Source organism: Xiphias gladius, chromosome 6 (assembly GCF_016859285.1).
Source record: "Xiphias gladius isolate SHS-SW01 ecotype Sanya breed wild chromosome 6, ASM1685928v1, whole genome shotgun sequence".
Classification (NCBI taxonomy): domain Eukaryota; kingdom Metazoa; phylum Chordata; class Actinopteri; order Istiophoriformes; family Xiphiidae; genus Xiphias; species Xiphias gladius.
In genome coordinates this window covers 8516742-8539891 of record NC_053405.1, presented here as the reverse complement: position 1 = coordinate 8539891, position 23150 = coordinate 8516742, and the positions used below count along the sequence as shown (strand labels likewise).

General features: G+C 41.8%; 1 protein-coding gene across 1 annotated transcript in view; it reads right to left on the bottom strand.

Moving 5' to 3' along the window:
- Positions 1–619: 619 nt before the first annotated feature.
- Positions 620–23150, bottom strand: part of dnajc6 (DnaJ (Hsp40) homolog, subfamily C, member 6) — a 36352-nt gene continuing 13821 nt past the window's right edge. Inside the window, exons 3-19 of the mRNA XM_040129734.1 lie at positions 20759–20808; positions 20082–20230; positions 18509–18631; positions 16621–16754; positions 15208–15402; positions 14845–14962; positions 13802–13881; positions 13432–13625; positions 12980–13006; positions 11613–11993; positions 10802–10945; positions 9720–9821; positions 9477–9614; positions 9060–9395; positions 8225–8373; positions 7610–7786; positions 620–3792 (exon numbers count right to left, since the gene is read on the bottom strand). Of these exons, the coding sequence (XP_039985668.1) occupies positions 3691–3792; positions 7610–7786; positions 8225–8373; positions 9060–9395; positions 9477–9614; positions 9720–9821; positions 10802–10945; positions 11613–11993; positions 12980–13006; positions 13432–13625; positions 13802–13881; positions 14845–14962; positions 15208–15402; positions 16621–16754; positions 18509–18631; positions 20082–20230; positions 20759–20808 (2599 nt within the window). The 3' untranslated portion in view covers positions 620–3690. The remainder of the gene's footprint in view (positions 3793–7609; positions 7787–8224; positions 8374–9059; positions 9396–9476; positions 9615–9719; positions 9822–10801; positions 10946–11612; positions 11994–12979; positions 13007–13431; positions 13626–13801; positions 13882–14844; positions 14963–15207; positions 15403–16620; positions 16755–18508; positions 18632–20081; positions 20231–20758; positions 20809–23150) is intronic.

Genomic DNA, 23150 nt, shown 5'->3' with positions numbered 1-23150 from the left:
TACCCAATTTGTCATCTCACAACCCTTCATATTGTCTTATAACCCCTTTAAAGGGGGCCTGAATCCGAGGTTGGGAACCACTCGACTAAACTGCTAAACTGCATATAAAGAAGTTAAAACTACCTCCACCTCAACGATCTTCCATAATTTATATACTCGTGATACTTAAGCATTGATGCACCAGTAACATCCTAATAATGTCATATATAGCATCAGTCACAGGGGCCATTTTTCTGCAACATAAGTACATTAACTTTGATACTTAAAGTGTATTTTACTGATAATACTTACGTACTCCTAATAAAGTAGAATTTTCAAAGGAAACATGGACTTTTACTTGTAATAGTGTAGTTTATGTGTTGTATGCTGCTACCCTCTAGTGTTCGAAAGGAGAAACTGCATCTTTGACATTTATTAGGTGACAGAGGATTGAGGATTCCCAGGTTGCTTCCTCTTTTAAAACCACCAAGACCATCTCTGTACAGTTATTAAATTAAATTAAAATTAACATTACTTCAGAAAAAAGAGACACAACAAAAATCACGTATGCTGCTCACCCCTTCTGTTTTCTGTTTACTATTTATTTTTGTGCACTGCACTTGATCATTATGTACATCCTGTAACGGTAAACAGGACTGAAAAGGAACACGGCAACAGAATATTTACACAATTTAGTAATATTTGAACAGCAGACAGGCAAACACATAACGTACAGTAGTCTATATCCGAATCTGATCACTTTCATACATACCACAACTTCAAACAACACACATCCATTGACTACAATATAGAGGTTAGCCTTTTAATACAGCTATAAGATTGCAGATAGAGGATTCAGTCAGCGAGGGAGCGTATGAGGGTTATTTCACGTGTAGGTCCTCGGTGTAAATGGAGCACAGAAGCACATACTACACACTTCCCGTGTCTGGTAAGTCACCAAAAAAAGCAGGAGCCTCGAGATCAGAGTTCAGTATTCTCAGCCTGGGACCCACTGTCCTCGTTAGGGGGACCAATTTCAGTCAAGACATAATATTTCTCCTGCTATTTGATCCATTCTGGGTCCCAGACCAGTTGAAGAAACAGCTCTTCACATTAGTCAGACTCTTTTGTTCAGTGGCTGGTATTCAGTCAACGTCCTCAAAGCAGATGAACAACCTGGGAAAGAATGAACTCCAGTAAAGAGAAAAGACATCGTCATGGCTATCAAGAATTAAAGACCGATCAGAAAAGCACCTCATCCTCCATCTAAATCTCCGACACAGACAGAGCATGAAAACAGTAATGATGTAAAGAACCTAAGACAGTTTGTGAACACGTAAAAGAAAACACTCTTCTCAATTTGCATGTGTTAAAATGGATTTTAAACACATTTTTGAACTGATGACAAGGGTCAAACATCAGAATAAAACAGCTTTACTGGATTTTACAGTAGAGCAAAGCTGAAAGGTGGAGATGTTACGGGATCATATGGGTTTCCTTTGAAAACCTCAAACCCCTAAAATAAATTAAGAATTGCTTCAGTTTGCATTTGCTAATAAGTTCACATTAAATACACATTTTTGTCTTTGAATGTTTGCCATTGCCGTGCTTTTTACACAAGGAGACAGCGTCATGACTAAGTTTCCCTAAAACATGGAGCAAAGGCAGCTCAGAAACAGTCGTACAGAGGAACAATCACATCAGTCAGGTTATTAATTAAATCATGTAGAAAGAGATTTTAGTCAAGTTCACATCTGTTCTGGATTTAAACTAGTACAAAAACTACCTGCAACATGTACAGCTCCTGAAAAAAGGTTGATACTTTGAGCCAAGTGTGTGTGCTGTACCTTACTGTTGATATGAAATGATGTCTGTATTACTACGTGTCAGTGCTGTGACAAAAAAAAAGTCTCACAAATGTAAACACAATAAATCAAGTAATCAAAGGAAAAAGAACTTTTGCAAACAGCTGCAAATCAGTGTTTTGATAAAACAGTGGTAATGGCAACAGATGTGTGTAGGATTTGAGTGAAATCAGGAATCTGAGATATGAAGCAGTGAAATACAGTAAAGCACATTAGTTCACACATCACTCCATCACAGTTTACAAATCATCTTATTATAGAGTTATCCCTGTGTGTAAAATCCACCTATACCTTTTATTGCGTTGTAGGGCCAAAGAGAAACCTAAGACGAGTAGTGTTGTAGTGTTTACACCTATTAGTGTCATTTCTGTTGGTTGGAGAAGATACTGCAACTAGAAAAGGCTATGCGCACAAAAATGTTGATATGGTCTGACAAATTGTTCTCCCGTTTTGCAAGCTCGTCAGACAGTTTACAGTATGATTTAAACGTAATGGCCCAAAAAAAACGGAACTTTTTCGTTCACAGACATCACCGGATGACGTGTGCAGTTCGCGACAACAACAAAACAACAAGATGAAGATGAACAAAATTAACTGATAAATAAATAACAACGGCTTTCCTTGAAAAGCTGCACTGAGAGAAGAAGTCAGTTTGTGCTTTCACAAAGCCTCCTTGTGAAAATACGTTACAGTATGAGTTACTATGCATGAGGCCGTGAGGTGCTTCATGTGTGAAACCGTACAGGTGCTAATCCTAACATATACAATCCCCAGTTCCTGCAAATATGGAAACACAAGGCTTCATTTGATCAGACACATCAATGATTAAGCGGCTCTCCTACAGTACAACACATTAATGTTCTATTTGTCATATAAATATTAAGTCATGTTTAATTTTATTCAGTTTTTCATTTTGAATTTTGAAACATTTAAGGCTAATTGGGATGGAAGCCCACCTGTAATCAAAATGACTGTCATAACCAGTATTAGCAGTTTGCTTTCTTTCACTTTTCACTGCCATAACGCTTTCTGAATTTTGATGGATAGTTGTTGACTCGTACCTCCAAAGGCCCTTTTTTGGATGCAAAACACGTTTGGCTTCAGTTCCGATTTCACTTCAGTCAGTGAAAAACATCCAGTAACCTGATGTTGCTGCTCTTTTTCCTATCTCTAGGAACATCCAATTGCATGTAAAACTAGATTTTATATGACAGAGTTGATCAAGGATCCAATTTCCATGCAAACTACAAAGAAAAATCTACTTGCCCGTGCAAAACATTGTCTTGTGGGGTAAATGCTTGTTGTGCCTTACAGACTATCTGGCACGCCGTATCTCTAGTTAGAGCAGTCTATCAAATGCTTGTCGAGTTTACTCCCTGATGTGTTTTTCTCTTATCTTATGTGTCCTTCATCTCTTTTGATCTGTCTCCTCAGAGTCAAACGTTTCTCTGTTTTTCTAGTCGTCCCGGTGACTCTGCTTTGATTGGTGGTTCGGTTCAGGGCAAAGGACACACCACAAGGAGGGACAATGTTGCACCACATACATACAGGTAGGGACATTAGAGCTACACGGGGTTGAACACTGGTTCAGTTACGCTGTTGGTTTTGAGGACTGTTGCTCTGTAGTCTTTTGTCATCTTTGCAAATCAACTGGCTGTTCTGTGTTTGTGTAGCAAGGATAGAGGTACAGGTCAAAGCACAGGTATAAAGGCAGATGTTGCAGGGTGGGGCTGTAGTATGTGGTGTGGCTGTAGTATGTTTACCAGAGATGGTGACTCATTTTTAGGATTAGGTGACAGAATCAGAAGGGGTAGCCTCTCCTCATTCACTTCCTCTCACTCTTTATTCAGTAGAGGGGTTTTTGTCCTTGGCTTTCAAATTCTGACCAGGCGTCATTTAGCTCCATGAAAATCATCTTGGCATATTGTTCATACGGTTGTCCTGTCGCCTGTTGAGGGCACAGAGGAAAATACACACAACAGTTAAACCCACAGGGAAATCTCCCTCAAACATGTTGAACTTTTGCATTTATCCGAATGGGCGCTGCAAAGCAGATGCTTGGACCCCCCGGCAAACCCCTGGATATAAAACAGAGACCTTAACATAACAGATTGGATCATGTCCGGCATTCTTAAAGCTGAAACATGCCCTCGAAATTCAAGAGCTGAAATATCAAGCCATATGTGATTCGGTGTCAATTTACTCTATTGTTGCACTAAAAAAAAGAAGAAAATTGGCCTACACACGCACATCATCAATACATTACACACAGATGACAAACCATTGTAAAAAAAATATATATATATATACATCTAAATATATATATATATATATATATATATATATATATATATATATAGTCTTGAATTTGTCTGTATTTGAGAAGCACCTTGTGATATCTGATCTAAAAACAACTTTACACTGAAATTTGACTGAAGATACTTTACTGTAAGTATTTGCGCTATGATTCTTAAAAACCTAGTCTGCTACTGACGATTGATTTAAATCGGTTAGATGAACAAGTTTGCATGTTCTACATTTCCTCTGAACGTAAATCCGTGTGTGTTTAAAAGTCTGTAAGTACTTGCATGCTTTTTCTGTGTGTGTTTATGCATGTACTTAATATGTGTGTACACCCACGTGCCCATCTGTGCAGATATGGTTTTATGTGCCCTTGTTTGAATTTTCTCACACTTTCGTTGTCTTAAATAAATATGCTCATATCTTTTATGTGGGATTATGTGATATAATTATATTTGAACTAAAGCTGCCGCTAAGTCTTCCCTGTTTTGACGAGTGAATCCCTGGAAATCCTGCCGTCTTGTAATGATTGATCGGTGGCTATAGATCCTGTGATTTGATCACTAGACCCCTGTGATTGCGTGTACATTTTGGGCTGTACCTACGCTTTTGTCCTGATAAAAGAGAGGATGAATTAAAGAGCGAGAAGCACTGTATTTTCTTCCTGCATGCATGCTGGAGAAGTTCTCCTTTCACTATTTTACGACATATTGTAGAATCCTACCCTGGATTCCCCTTGACCCTCCGACAGTAGACAGAAACATTCTACCCTGATGACTGAAACCACAGGTGAGGTTGTTTTGCTAGCTGACCACATTTTTAAGCTTAGTTTTTTTTTTTTTCCTGACAGAACAGTCATTACATATTCCATGTGATATATTCTACAGCGAGGGGGACTCACTTTGCTGTGCTCCCTTGCTGCGAGTCATTCTGTCCACTTTGTGCATTTCACAGGTACAAACTGCCTCCCAGACTCCACAGGGTGGCGCTGATGTTCAGCGCATGCTTGTTGACTCAGTGGACATGAAGCAAGCGCTTCCACTGAACTGCTCTAGAGTCTAACCGCGCAGACTTTTGCGGTTGCATGACTTACACTGCAAGAATGCACCTGATCTCACATTTCCTGATACTGATCCTGGTGGAGTTCGTCATGGGAGCTCCACAGGTCAACAGAGCCCCAGATGTAAGAGTAGATGATATCAATATTTTTCTGACTATGGGACGGCAAGTAGCCAAACACGTACAACCCAATTCCAGCTGTTATGTCTGTGGTCTAATCCCTTACACAGCTGGGGAAGGTTTACCTCTGATGGCCTTGCCTGCTTCTGATTGTGACACCTGCCACCTGATGCATATTACCTTGTCTCTGTCTTATTCTCACCCTGATTGCCCAAGTGTCTCCAAAATGAGACCTCTCGATTGTTCTGGAGGACATGCAAACTGCTACAGATGTCTCAAAAGCCCAAAGCCTGTTCCCATACTTCTCATTCCTCGGCCGTTTCCTTGGTGTCTTGAGAATGATGGTGAGAGAGCTGTGGGAGAATCGGACTGCCTTCATACTTTTAAATGGGACCCAGAGCACACCGATGTGGAATTTAAATCTTTGGGTTCTGCACCTCAGCAGTGTTTGAAAGCAGCAGGCCGGACTCTCCTCAACGGTTTAGCTCACCGCACTGCTAGCTGCTCCGTCTCCTCCCCTGTAGGAATGTACTGGGTATGTGGAAACCTCGCATATCCGTATCTTCCCGTGGATTACAAAGGACGCTGCGGCTTGGCATACGTTGTCCCGGCTATGAGAGTGGCTCGCTCTCTACCTCAGAAACCTCTCCTAAGACGCGCACGGCGTGGAGTTTCAGACATCTTTGGAACACATCACCAGTCGCCTTTTAAGAATGCACTTGGTCCCCTTCTTCCTTTCTATGGAGTTATGTCCGCACTAGATCAAATTGCTGACCTCTCTTATGCAATAGAAGTTATAGCTAAAGAAACTGGTAAGGCTCTCATGCTTATGTCGAGTGAACTTGCCTCTGTTAGACTTCTAGCTTTACAAAACAGAGCAGCTTTGGATTTTCTTTTGGCAGCTCAGGGAGGAACTTGTGCTGTCATTGGATCTGAATGCTGCACCTTTGTGCCTGAATATAACGCTACAATTGGTGATATAATTAATCACCTTCATGATACTGCCAACTCCGTTCACCAGGATAGAAGTTCTTTACCTGACTGGTTGAGCTCTACTTTTGGATCAATGAGTTATCGCATCGTTGAAGTCATGATTATTTTGGCTGTTTTCACTGTATCATTGTCATTGTTTATATCTTGTGTGAAAAAGTTCCTGTTCGGTATTAGTTAATGAATAGACAATTAGTAATCCTCCAGTACTATCCTTTTAAATTAACCAGAGACTTTGGCTGTTTAAATTATCTACAGGTACCAAAACAATTTATTCATACTTTACTTACTCTTTTTACATGTGTTCCTCACATGCGTGCTTTTGTGGGATTGTTTAAGGCCCTGAAAACTTATTTTCTGTATTCTGTTTCTTTCCATGAGCAACCGCATCCTACAAGAGCACATCATTTTCAGCATTTGTGTTTAGTCTGTGGTCCCCTCACAGGCCAGTGGCTTGGTTTGAAAAAGATGATGGCCCCTACTTCAGTGCGCCGATCAGGATTTGGCCATAGTTGAATCAAAATCTGATCAAAGTTGTGGGGATGTTGCCTATATTGCCAGGCCACTGTCAGTCAAATCAGATAAACAACACTCTCACAGTCCTGATGAAGTACATTGGCTGATTTTTTTTTTTTTTTTTTGAGTGTTAAACTTTAAATAAATAATATTTTAAGAATGTTTCTTTGAACTGTATCTTACTAATGTTGTAGAGAATTACTTAAACCTCCTTTTTAACTGATTTTGCAAAAACAATAATGACATTATCACCTTGCACAGATGATGTGGTGAACTTACTAACAAACAGTAGCCTGCACTATTTACACATCAAGCAGACACATTGCAATAGAGTTGTTTTATGAAGATGTGATGAACGTTTGTCGGATATTTAATTTTTTTTTTTTTTAAAGTCTTAATTTTAGAAATATCTGGCTATTTATCTGCTTCGATGCTCCACTATGTTCACCAGCTCGTTGCTTACTCTGCGGTTTGGTTCTGGGCGGGCAGCGTACTGAGTTTATCGGAGTTTTTACTTAGCTGAAAAGATGCTTATGCTGATGAGAGCAGTGAGAGTGAACCAAAACAGTAAAGCTGCAGGCCAGGAAACCAAAAAAATACGCTGAAAGACACTGAATCGCTCTGTGGACCTGAGGGGAAGTGCATAAAAATATTTTATTATCTACACTTTAGTCTTAATATAAGAGAACTTGTTAGATGTAGGGCCGGAGAAGTATTGTTTTTCTCTCTGTATACAGATAAAGATCCTCAGTAAATCCACCAGTCATTATCTCTCTCACCTTATCTGGGTGGACGACCAGGACTGCTTTGCGGTAGACCTTCTTGACCTGTTCCGGAGTAACCAGGTCAGCCATGCCCACAGGCTTCCAGCGCGTTTCTCCCTCCCACAGCACAGTATGCATGGTGGACAGCAGGGCACGGATGTTACGCTCCTTCCCCTCGATCCAGTCCAGAATCTGGGTCACAAACAGGCGAAAGGGGGCAGGGGAGCCATTAGCTGGTGATGACCAGATTTGGAACAATTATTAGAATAAATGCTTTCATGTCACTTTGGCTATGGCGAAATGCTTTTAAAGGACTAATTAGAGGAACCAAAATTTGGTAATGGAAGACCTACATTGGTTGCCTAATTAATTCTGGAATAAACAAAGGCTTCAACAGCCAAAGGTTTTTGCTACTTTTGGGAATCACTGAATTGCTTCTATGGTACTACACTGGATAAACAGATAACAAAAACCCACTGAATTATTGCCAAGCACTAATTCTACACAGATGTACTGATGCAAGAATCATAGGACCTTGTGGTGTTTCTCAAAAGTACTTTGAAAGCGAATAAAAACAACAAACTACTCATTATTTCAAATCATATGCAGATGTTACTCAGTAGCCCCTGCCTTTAGTTTCTCAGGGTCCATCTCTTTGGCCATCTCCTCCTTCCTCATCTCTGCTATAGTCCTGGGCCCTTTCTTCTCTTTGGTCCCTGCAAAGCCTTGACCAGACAGCAGGTCATCAAAGTTGGCATCCGAGGCCTTGGGCTTAGAACCTGGCAGGGAGAAATGCACAAAACACACAAAAAAGAAAACGTTCTTTTCTTATGATACTCAGCCACTTGCTTCAAGGTATAGATGCAATGTACTGTGAACAACTGACAGAGTGACCAGTCCCCACCTGAAGATTAAATGTGCCAATAAGATCACAATATTGATGTATTAAAAATCCAGTCATCCAAGTATTACAAAATACTCTCTGCTCTGCTTTTCTGAAACCTCCAACAGCAACAAACTAGATAGCACTTAGAGAGCACATATCTCCACCAAATTTCAACAATCCTCATAATTTGTTATTTTAACTAAATACAATTAGTTAAGAATATTTTGTTTTCAAATATAATTTTAAAATATTAAAAATGGGGGAGTTTTTGATCTGCATCTGTTCCTGGATCGACATCTAAATAAACAGCGATAGAATAATACAGAATTTTCCAAACACCTAAATCTTGAGAAATTTGGGATTCTTCTAGGACAGACTGAATAAAATTTTCCATGAATCCAGCTTCCGAGCACTGAGTTATGTCCATTTAAATTCACCATATTGCTGTATTGCCCTCTAAAGGTGAAATGCCATCAGATTTTTGCAAGATCCTTACTTAATATGAACAAGTATCGCTATTTCAAGAATTACATCAATTTATTTCAAATATGGCACCGGTTTGTTAAATCTGCTGCTCACCCATGACAGCCTGTGCTTTACCCCCTGCACTGGGCGAGCCTCCTCCCACTGCAGAGAAGCTGACATTGTAGTTGGGTCGATTCTGGGGCGACGTGTGAGGCATGGAGGTGTGGCTGGGGCTGGGCTTTGGCTGCGGGGCAGGGCCCTGACCTTGGGGCTGCCATCCTCCACTGCTTCCGGCACCTGGCTGCCAGGAGGGGAAGCTGGCTCCTGCGTGCGGCTGCCACCCTCCTGCATGCTGGGGCGATGGAGGAGGCCGGGATGGGGAGCCCATGGGAGGAAAGGAAGGGGTCGTTCCAGTGGGCGTGGTGGGTTTGCTGGAAAAGCCGGAACCTCCTGAAGAAAAGGACATGTAGATTATGGCATAGAAGAGGCGGCGGAAATGACAAAGACTTGGGAAAATGTCCAGCGACTGACCTCCAAGGCTTCCCCCCAGGTTGCCTATATCAGCGAACGGGTCCAAGGTGTTTGGCTTGGTTTGGTGGGTGGGGGTGCTGTGGACTGAGCCTGTGGGGCTCGTAGTGGCTGACCGACTGCCCATACCGAAGCCTCCTCCTGAATGAATAAACAAACGGCAATGCGGGTTTTTCAAACTAGTTCCCCACATTAAAGGATTAGATGAACAGTTAATGCTGTGTGTGTCTGTGTGCCTGGGAGTACCTGTGCTCGTGGTAGCAGGTCTGTTCCAGTCCCATCCTCCCATGGCATTTTGCTGCTGAATGTTGACGGTTGGGGTGGTAGGCGGAACGGGGGAACTCCGGCCTGTTCAGCCAAATAAAGGTTTGTCACACACAGCGCAAACAGGGAATGAGCCACATGAACTCACACAGCCAGAGAATATAATAACAGGTCTGAGAGGCATTGTCGGGGGGCTGCTGGATGTCTAAATGGATATTGCCTTTCTTAAAAGTCAACGAAAAAGTGTCATACATTACCACACAGGTCATGTGCAAGTTACTTGTAATTGTAGAAATCAAGGTCTGCAAATTCTTCTACAAATTTTGTCCAACCTGTTTGGCTCGGGCCAGGTCCCGACCTGTTTGCAGGTCTCTACTGCAGGTGTAGGTTGGGTTCAGGCCAACAGGATACATTAAATTTTACTGTCAACCATAGTATTAACACGATACACTGAGTACAATTCATACCGATAATATTGTCATTGTCTCACTTCATCACGCACACACTTCTATGTGAAGGTGATAAATTTAAAGAGACGTCTAATCTATAGTAGCAGAGTTGTCCTGCCCTAATTGAAGTTGAAATATTGTCTTTGGGCCGAGTTCAAGTTGAAAAATGCTGTCAAACGATGGGGACTGACTCATGCCGGGTGCGATATCAAGTCCGTGTAGTCTCAATGCAGTAGCCATTAGAGGTGCTGCAAGCACTCATCATACATCATGCAAACTCATACACTGTCAGACATACAGCAGCATTTAAAAAAAAAAAAAAAAAGCTATCTCTTGCAAGCCAGTGTCTAAGTAAGCAATAAGCAGAGCAAAGCTTAAAAAAAAAAGAGAAAAAAGAAATTAAAAACACAGAGCAGCCTAATGAATGTGGACAAAGAAAGCCAGGTTTTGATGCCATTTTTCACAGTGCATGTTCATGGGTTAAGGCGTGGCTGCAGACTTGCAGGTGCTCTAAAACATGCCTTACCCCGATTTGAGGCGGACTCTTGAAATGTCTTTATTACATCCGCAATGTTCTGAGACAGTGTGCAGCAGAGCAGCAGAAGCATGCCTTACCCAGGCCTGTGGGCTGCAAGGTGGGTGATGGCGAGCGAGCGGCATGCAGGAAGGGGTCTGGCTGCCCCACGTTACCTGGTCCCAGTAAGGAACCCAGCATGTCCTGAGGCTTCGGCATTGGACCTGTCCCAAATGGATCAAACCCTGAGGGAAACAAAATACCCACCGTTGTTATTGTCTTGTTCTAGAGAATTATATGACAAAAGATTTTTTTTTAAGTTATTTCATTTTATGTTCTCCACTTTGCATTATTTTATCGTAAAATATCATGAAGTATATTCTTCTTAATTACAGTATTTGACTTTCCTCAAGGACCCTGTTTTGCTTTTAGCAAGAAAATAAACTCTAAAAATAATTAATTTGATAACACGCTGAGTTTTCATTTTACTTTTCTGGCCTTTGACCCATTTTTCAGATTTTAAAATTTTCATGACCGAGGTATGGGAATTTGAGTGAATCATATATGTGTCATGCTTTATTTATTTACAGTATAAATTCATTTGTTATTCATATTTATACCTTAATAGAAATGAACTATATCAGTTTGACAAAATAATCTTAACTTAAGATCCACTTAGTAACACAAGGACCACAAGTAACTGTTCCTTAAGTTAAGATTATTTTTTTAGAATATTTCTAAGTTTAGGACTGAACTTTGATGTAAATTGACTTCATAAGAAATCTTCATAGAAATCTACTGAAACTCTAAATGCTTATCAAGCAATCTGAGCGTACTTTTTGCAATATCACATTTGTAGTCTGTTTTAGGTGGTGTTTTAAATCAAATGTAATTTCAAACCTGTTATCTCACCCGGTGGTGCAGGAGAGGGACATGGCGAGGCGGTGTTGGGGGCTACTTTATGTGGTGTGGACTGGGTGGATGATGGCCCACTGGCTGGCTGAGATGGGGCCCCAAACAGGTCCCCTAGAAGGTCAGTGGCGGCGGCTGCAGTAGTAGGCGGGGGCTGAGATGAGGGGCATGGGCGGTTGATCCCCTCCCCATCCAGGCCAAGAAGATCCACTTCTTCAGCGGGTGCAGGTGCTGCAGGTGTTGGGGCAGGGGGGTCTGGTCTCTGGGGGGCCGTGCTAGCGTTGCTTCGCTGGCTGGACAGAGAGAGCATCTCATCGTCAGAGGGCTCACTTTCTTCGCCGTGGCCCCGGCCGTCTGCACCTCCGTGGGGCCGGCTTGGCTCTGCGAGACGATGAGACGGGAACAGAAGAAAGGAGGTAGAGAGAAAAAGACACGGAGACATGAGAGAGAGGCTTACAAAGTGGAGGAGGCCGCGAGTGAACGAGATAACAAAGTAGACAAAGGGCAGCAATTGGGTAGGAGGCAGACAGAAACACAGAGCAGGTTAAGAGAAAAAGGGACAAGAGCGAAGTAGGAGATATGGGCAACTATATAGGTCATCACTGCTACAAGCATCAGCTATTTTCCTAACACTGTGTGCGGCACACTTTGCAGTCTGCCAGTAGGTTGGTAGCTGCTTTTAGCTAATTGGAGGCTAGAATTGTCTAAAACAACACAATTAATCTTTACTTACAAGAATCCAGTCAATAAAATATGCAGTATGCTTTTAAAGAGAGTAGAGGATGTACAGTCTGGCTATGAACCGTGTATTTAGATTCTATTCACTCAGAGCAATATTTCACTTTGGTAGAGCATTTTTAATTCGTAATACTTGTGACTGCACTGTTTTCCATTAGCTATCATGACTGGGATTCTGTGTTTTGATTTCCCAGTTTCTCCATATCCGCAAATACTTTTCGAAGACATTTCGCTGGGCACATAGATAAAAAAATACACGTGTCTGCTGTCGTAGCACATGTGGTCGAGGACGTACTTAGACCGCTGTCGTAATTTACTCAGGTCCCAAGCGGTCTGAAATAATGCCACGGGCAGGCGTAAAATTTTCTACCAAAATGATATATCACTGCATAACAGGTATGGGGTTAATTTCAATTCAATCAATACAGGTGATGAATGGAAACAGCCAAGCGCTCTCCACAAAATATAAGATTTATTCGTCGATAGGAGCAATACTTTCATAAAATACTCTCATGCTCATGCACATTAGGGGAGAGTATGATTGAATTGAACCAAGCCCTGGTTAACTAATGCCACTGTCCTGCTAGAGTTTCTCTAACATATGTGTGTGATCTCCTCTACTGTCTTACCCTCCAGATCCAAGCCCTCCATCTCATCTTTTAGGAACAAAAATGAGAGTCACATTAGTTTGTTTATCCGTCTACACGTTAATGTATGTAACTGTGTATTTGCATGTACTGTATTATCCTACCTATTCACCACTAAAGCGCCAGCTTACACAGTTGTGCACATAAAGCTGCGCATGAGAGTGTACATGGACAATGAGTTTGTGAGTGTGTGTCTGTGTGTATGCGTCTGATTGAACCTGTTCAATTGTTTCTCTCTCCTTGTGAGACTCAGTCTGATTTTTGCACTGTTTTACAAGTAGTTTTGGCTGGCCCTCATTTTGACAAAGCGCTACATATGTGGGTTAAAGTTGTGTAAAGTAGAGTTATCTTAGTGTTAGGACTCACGTTTAGGGATAATTTATGATTGTAATTAGTTTTAATTAAGGCTAAATAGTCACGTTGGGTACCAGTACCAGCAATAGCCAGTGCATCCTGATGTTCCTGGTGGCAGGAGAAGAGCACGCTGGGGCTGAGGTCTTTACAAGGGAACTGCTCCCACGGTGGCGTCAGGTCTTTTTGCTTGTCCACCCCCTCTACCTCCACATCCAGTATCACGTGGAACAGCTGGGGATACTTCTCAGGAGAGTCACATGCATCGAGTTCTGGTCTGAGAGGAGAAATAAGGCATACGATGAAAGGCAGTGAGCGTGAAAACCGAACTGGAGCTGTTGTTATAAAATATCTCACTGAAAATCAGCAATGAGGGATAATTGTAAAGGGATCAGCAGGATTTGTTTTTGTGCTACGTCAAACAAGTCATATAAGTGATTAAAATGTTCTTACTTGTTAAACTTTAACATGGTGGTTCCAGGAGTAATGAAGCCAGTGTGGAACTGGATCTGGAAGATCTGGGTGTTGGACACCTAACAAGAGTCGGACAAATGTAAGTTTCGACCACATTCGATTCTACTATATCAATGTAACTGCAGTTAACGAGTGAAATCTGCCGTCTCCAATTGCATCAAGTAACTATCATAACTGTAAGCTCACTGTTGGGCAGCAGTACTTGTAGACTCGACTGTATAAATTCTATAAAAGAAAAACTGTGTTGATTTTCTCTAAGTCATGGGTCTACTTTCATAGTGTCCGCCATCCCTACCCGTTACGATCCGTTGCAACATTTTACTTTTCAGCTGAATTAATGAAATATAGTTTTGAGAGAACTTGTATAAATAGTATAGTATCAAATATGTTAACAGTCAGACAGGTTGTAAGCATGTAACTCTAAGTTATTACCCAAACTGTCTGCTGTAAAGGACCCGGCAGATTTTTGGGAACTACATCCTAATTAAACTTTGACCTACTGTATAAGATGTAGTTGCATGTGCATGGATTTTTAGAACAATCAGGGAAATTTTGGAGCAGTATACTTTCAAACCAGCATATCAGCAAACATGCTGTTGGAAGCAAAATGTCATGATAACCACAAGAAACGATGACCAAACCAAAAATGGAAAGAGATTTCTATTTTACTGATAACTATTTATACAATGTCGACTGTTTGTCATTGTGTTGGTGGAAAACCACATATTTCCATAAACTAAGCAAGTCAGTAAATGAAAAACCCTTTGCTACTTCTTTCCTCCTGACATTTTGTGGGTTTTGTTTGGACTCAAGTTGGACAAATATTCAAATAAGCTGCAGCCACATCCTGACACTGTTCAATGGCGGATGGTTCAGTATGAACCTGCGCCAATGTGATCATGCCGGCACTGTCACGGTGCCTTTGCAAGATCCGAGACTGATAGAGATGTTGGCTTCATCCAGTATATAGGCTCTAAAAAGGATTCTGTGGGATTTGGCTTAGTGCAGTATATAAAGGGTACCTTGGCCTGCAGACGTCCTCCAATGGTCGACCTCATGTGGTAGACGGAAACCACGACATCTCCTTGCACACTTACACCCAGGGGGAACACCACCTTCCCCTCTTGGACCCTGTGTTCTCTTTGGGGAGGCAGGTCACGCAGAGATAGGAGGAAGAAGGGAAATGGAGGATTGAGGGCATGTGAGGGGACAACAAACGTGTCGGTAATTGGGTGAGAATAATTGAAGGTTATGGAACAAAGAGAGAGAGAAAATGAGTGGAGGCAGAAAAAGAAGCATAATTTTTTTCTGCCTCTTTGACCTCTTTCTCATATACATGTATCTCACATACTGCATCACTCTGAGCGTCAGTATCAAGTCACTACCTCATCCTCTCATACTCCTGCGCGGTGGTGAAGATCTTTGTTTCCCCGATGAGGACGTCACAGAAGGGCCGACAGCCGCTACGCTGCTTGTTGAAGCAGGGGACCGGGCTCACGGTGAGGGCCTTGATCACCAAGGGCTTCGAGTGGGGTAGACTGGGCTTCTCTGACACCATGCTACACACGTAACCTATGTACCTGGACGAGGAAAGTCAAAATCATAGTTTCTTCTGTCAGTATCCTATATAATAATATTTATTGTTTTATTTAATTTTCTTTGATGATATATTGTTGGTCTTTCACAAACTGGCCAATGTCATACATACAGTGGGGGCTCATTTTACTCCACAGCACCAGATAATGTATCAATCCGGCCAGCACAAGCACAGAGCAGTTACAGGAAGGTGAAACACCTTGATGAGCACAGCCAAATCCATTTAAGGACTTTGAGCTCTGTCCAGAATCATATCATTGCTGCAATTTCAATAAAAACTCTGACTCATGAAAAAATTCTTGCATTAACATGGACTGATAAATACCACAGCTACTGGCTGAAAGGGTGATAAAATGTCCTTCCTTGAAGGTGTGCCAGCTCTGCTCAGGCCAAGATTATTGCTTGGGGCTGAGGCTGGCCAGTACATTTTTTCCACCTGCTTTGAATAGCCTGTCACCTGTGACAGCAAATGGTCTGAAATTATGCTATTGCTGCTTTGCCCTTTTTAGATTCTGGGCTTGGTTCCACATCATCTGTGGAGCCCACGGAACCCACAGATAATGTGAATGTGTTTCCGGCCTCATCAAATCAGTGTTTCTTTCTTGGAACCTGGAAAATATTCAGTCTTGACGAAGAGCAATTATTTGCATACATGTATACAGACAGTACAAATCAAAAATATCCTCTCATCTTATTTTCAATACACAAAATACATATAATTTATCAGCTCATTAAATAGCCACATTTTGGTACAACAGCCATCATAAGACATTTCATTAGTTATAAAATATTAAAGCTTTCAACGAATCAAACATTTCCAATCCCCTTACACACATAAACCACCCACTAGTAAATCTGACTGTGGTTCTTAGGTGATTTCTTCATCTATCCTCTGCTCTTATCAAACTGACAACCCACTTTCCTCTCACTTTCTGTCTGACTTGAGTTTTGTTCTCCTGTCAATTCGAGCAGTTTTATTAGATGGTTTACAACGCGATTTAACAGCAGAGGAAAGAAAAGGCGACGTGTAAGAGGTGCTACAAAGAGGCTGCAAGCTAAATCACAGTGTTGGCAGCCTCAGCAGCTACAACGCCACTTTCCATCTTCTTCTTCTCTCATTTCCCCTCTTTTCTCTCTTATTCTTTCTCACACTCGCACTCACACACACGCACACACACACACATACGTCAGAGGATGCAAACCTGCGGTGCGAAGGCCAGAGGCCGGAACCTGGTCTTTTGGCGCTGAGAAGCTGCATGGCAGGAACTGGGTTGTTGAAGAGGTGGCAGAAGCAGAACATGGCACAGACCAAAACACCCGAAGGAGCACGACCATCCTAGGAACAGATAACAAGGGAGACACTCATACATCCTATATATTGTTGGGTATATATTGAAGATTAATGCTTCATTAATGTACTTTTTGGTCTTGTCTGCCATGCATGTTTACCCCTGCACCGCTTCCGTTTAAATCTCAGCATTGCGGCAATGACAGTATCAGGAGTGAAAACATAGAGATCACGCCGCTGAACACAGTGACTCAAACCTTATGAAATGCTTGCTGTAGATCTGCACTTTAACTCTGACTACAAACAACAAACTGTTAAAGTAACCACAAGCCACCTAGCTCGAAGAAATCTATTAATCATAAACGTCTAAGGACATGTCTGATGATAAATGTATTCGCACAAATAGGTAACTAATAAATGTAAAAGTATTCATGTAGAATGTATTCACTGTTATAGATTTACTCTAGTTCATTTCAGGTTACAGGGAGACAAAAACATTCTTGTTGATCTTCTTGATCCGAAGCTGAGAAAACACAGTTTTTAGAAAGGAACTGTTTGTTGGAGATTATGCAAGATGGAGCCGTTTGCCAAGCCACAGCCAAACCACAGTAGCTTGGCAATAACACGCTCCACCACATGCCAGTGTACAGTATTGCTGTCAGTGAATTGGAACAGACAGAAAGTTTCACTGAATATTTCAGCGGTGGTCGCAGTGCAAAAACATTTGCACTGCAAAGTATTTACAGTTTTAGCCGTGCTTGAAATATTCCTGACAATATCCAAGCTTTAATGGGTCATCAGGGGTGCACTAAAAGTGCAGTTGGTTGCTGAGGAAATTTTGACGAGTTTCACAAACTGATCTCTGTCAAGCAAAAACACTTCTTTATCTACTTTGGGTCTTTTAACCATCATTTACCAAACAAGGAAGCCTAAATGAGAGATTCAAGAATAAATCAGAGTGTACTTTCTATCCATTCCAAGTCTATGACCAACTAAAATCCACAATTCAACTGAATTTTAGCCTCCAAGGCCAAAATTCAAGACAACAGTACATTCCACTTTATAGGGGAGGTTTTTTCTCTTTTACATAATACAAAAACCGACTGCTAGGCAACAAGGGAGGTGGAGAAACTCACAGGAATGATTGGAACTTAAAAGAAACATTTCGACAAGCTCTAAGCTGTGTTACTGTATCTGGAAACAAGGTGGACCACTACTCCGGGTTTCCAGGTTTGGCAACAGTGAGAGGAGAGGAGGTAACGCTAAAAAAATTGGGATTCGGGTATTGTAGCCCTCATCTGACGGAAAGTGGGAAGGTCACCCAGCGAATTTTGTTTTTACTTACATAGGACAAAAGCAAGAGGGTGACGATTTCATTACACGATCACTGAACGCGTCATATTTTTTTTAGCTGTTGCAGTACAATCACCATGTTACGTAATGTTAAAATCTCTTTTGCCCACGTGGTATGAGTAGAGATTTTTTAGATCGACACAGGGAATAGGCTCAAAAGCGAGTAAACGCTGGAGAATTAAAACACAGCTCCGAAAACTTGAGGATGTGTTAAGGGACAACTGAAGTGGCCCCTGCACATCTATAGCATTTCCATGTACTTGCATCGCATGATGGAAACACACCATGGTACAACGTTGGCAGTTTAAAAGGAGGATTTATATAGACGGCCTACAAATTCTAATCATTTTTGGAAACTTGACAGCACTTGAACTGATTAGAATCCAGACAGTCAATGAAAAATTGAGGATGCGGATGAACATGATTATGGTATTTGATCATCGTCTTACCGAGCAAGTGATGACACACACATTCTTGGGATTCTGCTTGAGCCAGTTGTGCATGTTCTTACACACAGCAAACAGATTGTGGAGGCTGGGAGCCTGGCGAGAAGGCCAATTACACTCTGAAACCTGGAAAGGAGTTGGTGCAGGAAATAAGAGGGGGAGGAAGGATCAGAGAGAAAGAGACAGACATAGGCAGAGAAAAAAGGGCAAAGAAGAGGCAGAGAGCAAATTAGAAGGAAATAGGAAAAGACCAAAGAAAGGCAGAGAGACAGGGGAAAGGGGGGAGTAGAAGAAAGATGAGGAAGCAAAAGAAGAGTTGGTAAAGCAAGAAAAAGATTAAAAAAAAATCAGGAGGGGAGGAGAAAGCAGAGGTAGAGGTTACCAACAGCACTGCAGCAGCAGAGCAACACAACACACCAGTTGCCATGATGAGTCATCTGCTTAGAGATACAGCCACTTCCACAAGCAGACAGGGGGCCTTCTTGGCCGCGATAACTCCACAGCTTGTCTCCTCGGGTTCCTTGGATGTTTCTGCCAAGGCCGGCAGTCTTCTATCTGTAGAGATCCCACATGTGCCTTCCCCATGAGTCCAAATACGGCCGTGCAAAAGTGCTGAATGTCACCACACACGGACCCCATGGTAGGGTTATGCCCATGTCATAAGCATAAAGATGGAATAAGACAGAATACATGGGGCATTCAAGTTTTATTTTCTGAATTGTATTTAAACTGGGACACTGGGATTAGTGACAAATGATTTTATTTCAAGAATTTTATGCTTTGAATTATGTACAAATTACACTGTATATTGAGCAAGGGGTGTGCCACGTCGCTTGCAGATCAAAGCTAACAACAAAAGAAGGAAGCACTTTTTATGCGAAAAATACGCTCCCTGATTTGGCTGTAGCACCAAAAAGCACCGCAAAATCCCCCGAAATCCTCCAAGCTCACAGTTCATTCACATTAAAAGTTACATGGAAGAAGTTGGAGGTGGAGGCTGTGGTTGCTACAGGGCTGTATAATAAAATCAAATCGAATCTTTAATGCATGAAAGGCTCTTACGATATGGGAGCATCTGACTTAATATTAAAGTATGCGCTATGGTGCATTTAAAAACTACATATGTTGCACCCAGCGCACATAATGACAGAGAGCTAAAATACGGCTCAGACATTAAAAAAACATTTCTCTCCGGATTTCGTGGAGCAAACCAGGAATTTTAAAAAGTCAGTAACCCGAAGCTAAAATAACTTGATAAGACGGTGGACGAGCGCTCTGATGTTGAGAGTCCCTTTTGCTTTCTTTTTGCTTTTTGGACAGAGATTACTTGTTGCAGACAGAGGGGCCTGATTTGGTAAATCTAATTAGAGGCTTCACTCTGGGTGCTTCCATGGTTTATGAGCGCATACAGCAACAGTCCCCACATACGATGCTGGCTGACCATAAATAGCCAGAAAATTGTAGGCCCTATATCTCACTCTAGCGTTGTAATAACTCAGGGAGTGAAAATGTTGCCGCAACCGCTAACAACTAAGCACAGGCTGATAAATCTCCACGAGGCAGCCATCACACCTACCCTGTTGGAGAATTTGGCGCCGCGGTAGTTGCGCTGTGATAGGTTGAAAACAGTGTAGTGGTCGGCATGGCGACTGTCGAGGAAGGAGCGGATGTCCTCCACGTGGTTCTGGTACCCAATCTGTACTGACTCCGCTGGATAGGTCATTACTGAAGGGAAAAACAAAAAAAATCTATATTTCAGCTGCCGGATGAGATATTTTGAGGAGTTTCATACACAGACGGTACAAATGTTTACATACAAAATGTCTGAAACCGGCTTACAATGACAATCTGCTGTATATTTTTCTACTGTTGACTACAGTAGGGTAAAACGTGGGACGTGGGTCACACATGGGTCCACATTTAAGCATGACTATCAGTGGCCGCAGACAAAGCATGATTCGACAGAAGCCCTCAGGTGTCAAATGTCCGTCTGACCATGTCCTCTGAAGGACCTACTGAGCTGCCCCTTACTTGTGAGTGTGTAATGCTGTAAGCAATCTGAAAACGAGAGAGGGGGACGGAGAAAAAGCTGTGGGTGCAGGTGTCTATGTGTTTGTTTGTTTATGTACGCTTTATTACAGTCGTAGATTTATACATGGCCTCCGAAAGCGAATGTTTCTACATGTAAATGAAGTTGTTTCACAGCTCACACATGCGCACAAAAGTCCATTAGCAACGACCGAATGTGTTTACCTATGATCCGTGACGTGATGTAGGCAATGTCCAGCTCCCCTTTGGTGTACCTGGAACACAGAAGTAAACCTTACAGGACTCGTTTCCCCAGCTCTTTCCACGCAGTTCTTAAAATACAGAGCAAAAGAATAACAACGAGAGGAAATTTGCACAGTATCTGTGAAAGTTAAAACTGTCAGCGCATCAGGCTGCATCCGGTCAATGCATCAGGCAAAGGCTTCCAGATGTCTGGCTGTAGGGAAATGGTCTTTTTTCAAGCTCGCCACACTAGGCTGAACTTCCCTGCGATCAAAGGAATACCATATGCGAATTCTCCTGCTGAGCAGCATTGCCTTACATTGCCACATTTAGCTATTCCATATGGAATTTTTTTTTTTTTTTAACTCTGAGAGCAGCTGCAGTGCACACGCACAAGTGGTCCACTACTACTGCACCGTGGAAGAGAATGGAAGACAGTATTCATGAAACACACCGAAGCAGGTGCAGGGTGGGATTTGTTTTACCTCTTGTAATCGGACAGTTCTTCGTTCAGAGTTATTTACAAGAATATTTTTACCCAATAGCAGTAAACAGCTCGGCTACCCACCGTACAAACCTCATTAGTAGGCTAATTTGTTTCAAAATGAGTTAACTTGTTGCCTACTGTGAAAATCCCCCAAGCAGAGCTGCTCTGAGCCAGTCATCTCAGTGTGGTCATGGAGCGGTGCCATATGCCCCCGCTCCAGTCCTAGACCTGGTTATGTAATGCAGTGCTACACATGTAGTCTTCTCGCGAGTGAGAGCGGGCTAAGTGTGTCTTGCAACATCTAAACACCAATAACACCATATGTAATGTTCCGATTTTTTGGGATTTCGATCTTTCTCTTGAATTTCCAAAAAAATGTGATAATTTGGTACACTTTCTTTGAAATGACATGCGGTCTAGCCATGAAGAAGCAGAGAGCCGCTAACATAGCACGCAAACAACCTGAGGTAAATCCATCAGAGAGGAAGGTGGGAGGAGACGGCCGTTGTGTCCCTAAGCCCTCCATAATGAAGTAATTGGACCACAGTCCAGGTTTCTATTTTGATCCACTTCTGTTGGTTTAGCCCCAGACTGTAAAGCAGACCGCAGGTTTCACAGGATGACACTAAAGGCGAATACCTGGACGGTTTACTCCCAAAAAAGCCAGTAAATAGATAACCTTGTTTAATATAATATTGCTAAAGCACACATTGCTTATAGAAAAATAGGATTTTTTGAAGAATGTTCATAAAAATATTTGAAGGAACTGAAAAAGACTGCAGTCATTTCTACCATTTTATCCTGTCATGGTTTTACCTGTTTTCTCATGAAATAGTTAGTGGGCTATTAGAGGAGAGAGGCAGGTCAGGTGTCAGGTTTAAATGTTCATGGCCAATGGCCATGCAGTATACAAATAAGCAGTCTCCCTGACCTCTCGAGGGTAGAACTGCAGCCAATTAAAACGCACTGCAGCGTTTGGTACATAGACTGAAATGAGGGGAAGGGCACGGGGAGGGAAAGGCTGCCACTGGGGAATTTTCTTCCCTTTTTATGGAAATGGGTCAGTAACGCTGTCCACATTCGATATGTTGCATACGATGTAGACATTTGGAATTTAATAGAATTATAATCTTATAATAAAAATTAATCCTAGACTGGTTGTCTAGGTTGTTTCCCCTGATTTAAAAACATCAACTCTCAGAAGTAAGCTCGTATACAGTAAAGAGCAACATTTATCCAGCCATTTTTAATTAATATGGAAATGTGCATAACGGTTGAAATTCAATTGTAAGTGAGGCTCAAGTTATTCCATTTTTATTCCTGATTTCACTTCATCATCGAATTGAATATGGAAGATCAGAGAGGTTGAGATCCCTAAATAATAACAAATCTCTTTTGACTTATCAAATAATGAGATAATGTGTAGATGGAATTGGATTTGGCCTTTTGTTTAGCTGACAAATCCTCAGATATTCTGGTTATAGTTTGATGCATATTTTCTAGATCCATCATTAGGGTTTACATTTGGGCAATAACGAATTATTATGTGAAACTAATGTGTCTGTGTTTGTTTGTGTCTGTTAATTTACTGTTGGGCTAACTTTTGTGTTTTGTTTTTTTTACTCTTGTTAACTCTGTGTGTGTGTCTACCAGATTATCAGTGTTGTACTTCCTACGGGGACTTCATGTTGACGTTTACCGGTAATAAATTGTCATGATTTAATGTGTTGCCCGATTACTGTTTTCACAGTTTTACAACTGCTTTCAGCAAAAACCTCAAAGGCCAACTGCTGGGTTCAGCTCTTACTGGAAGTGTGTGTAGCTCGCCGCATAGCTGTGCACTTACACGCATAGTGAGGGCAGAAGAGCGACAACAAAAACACACAC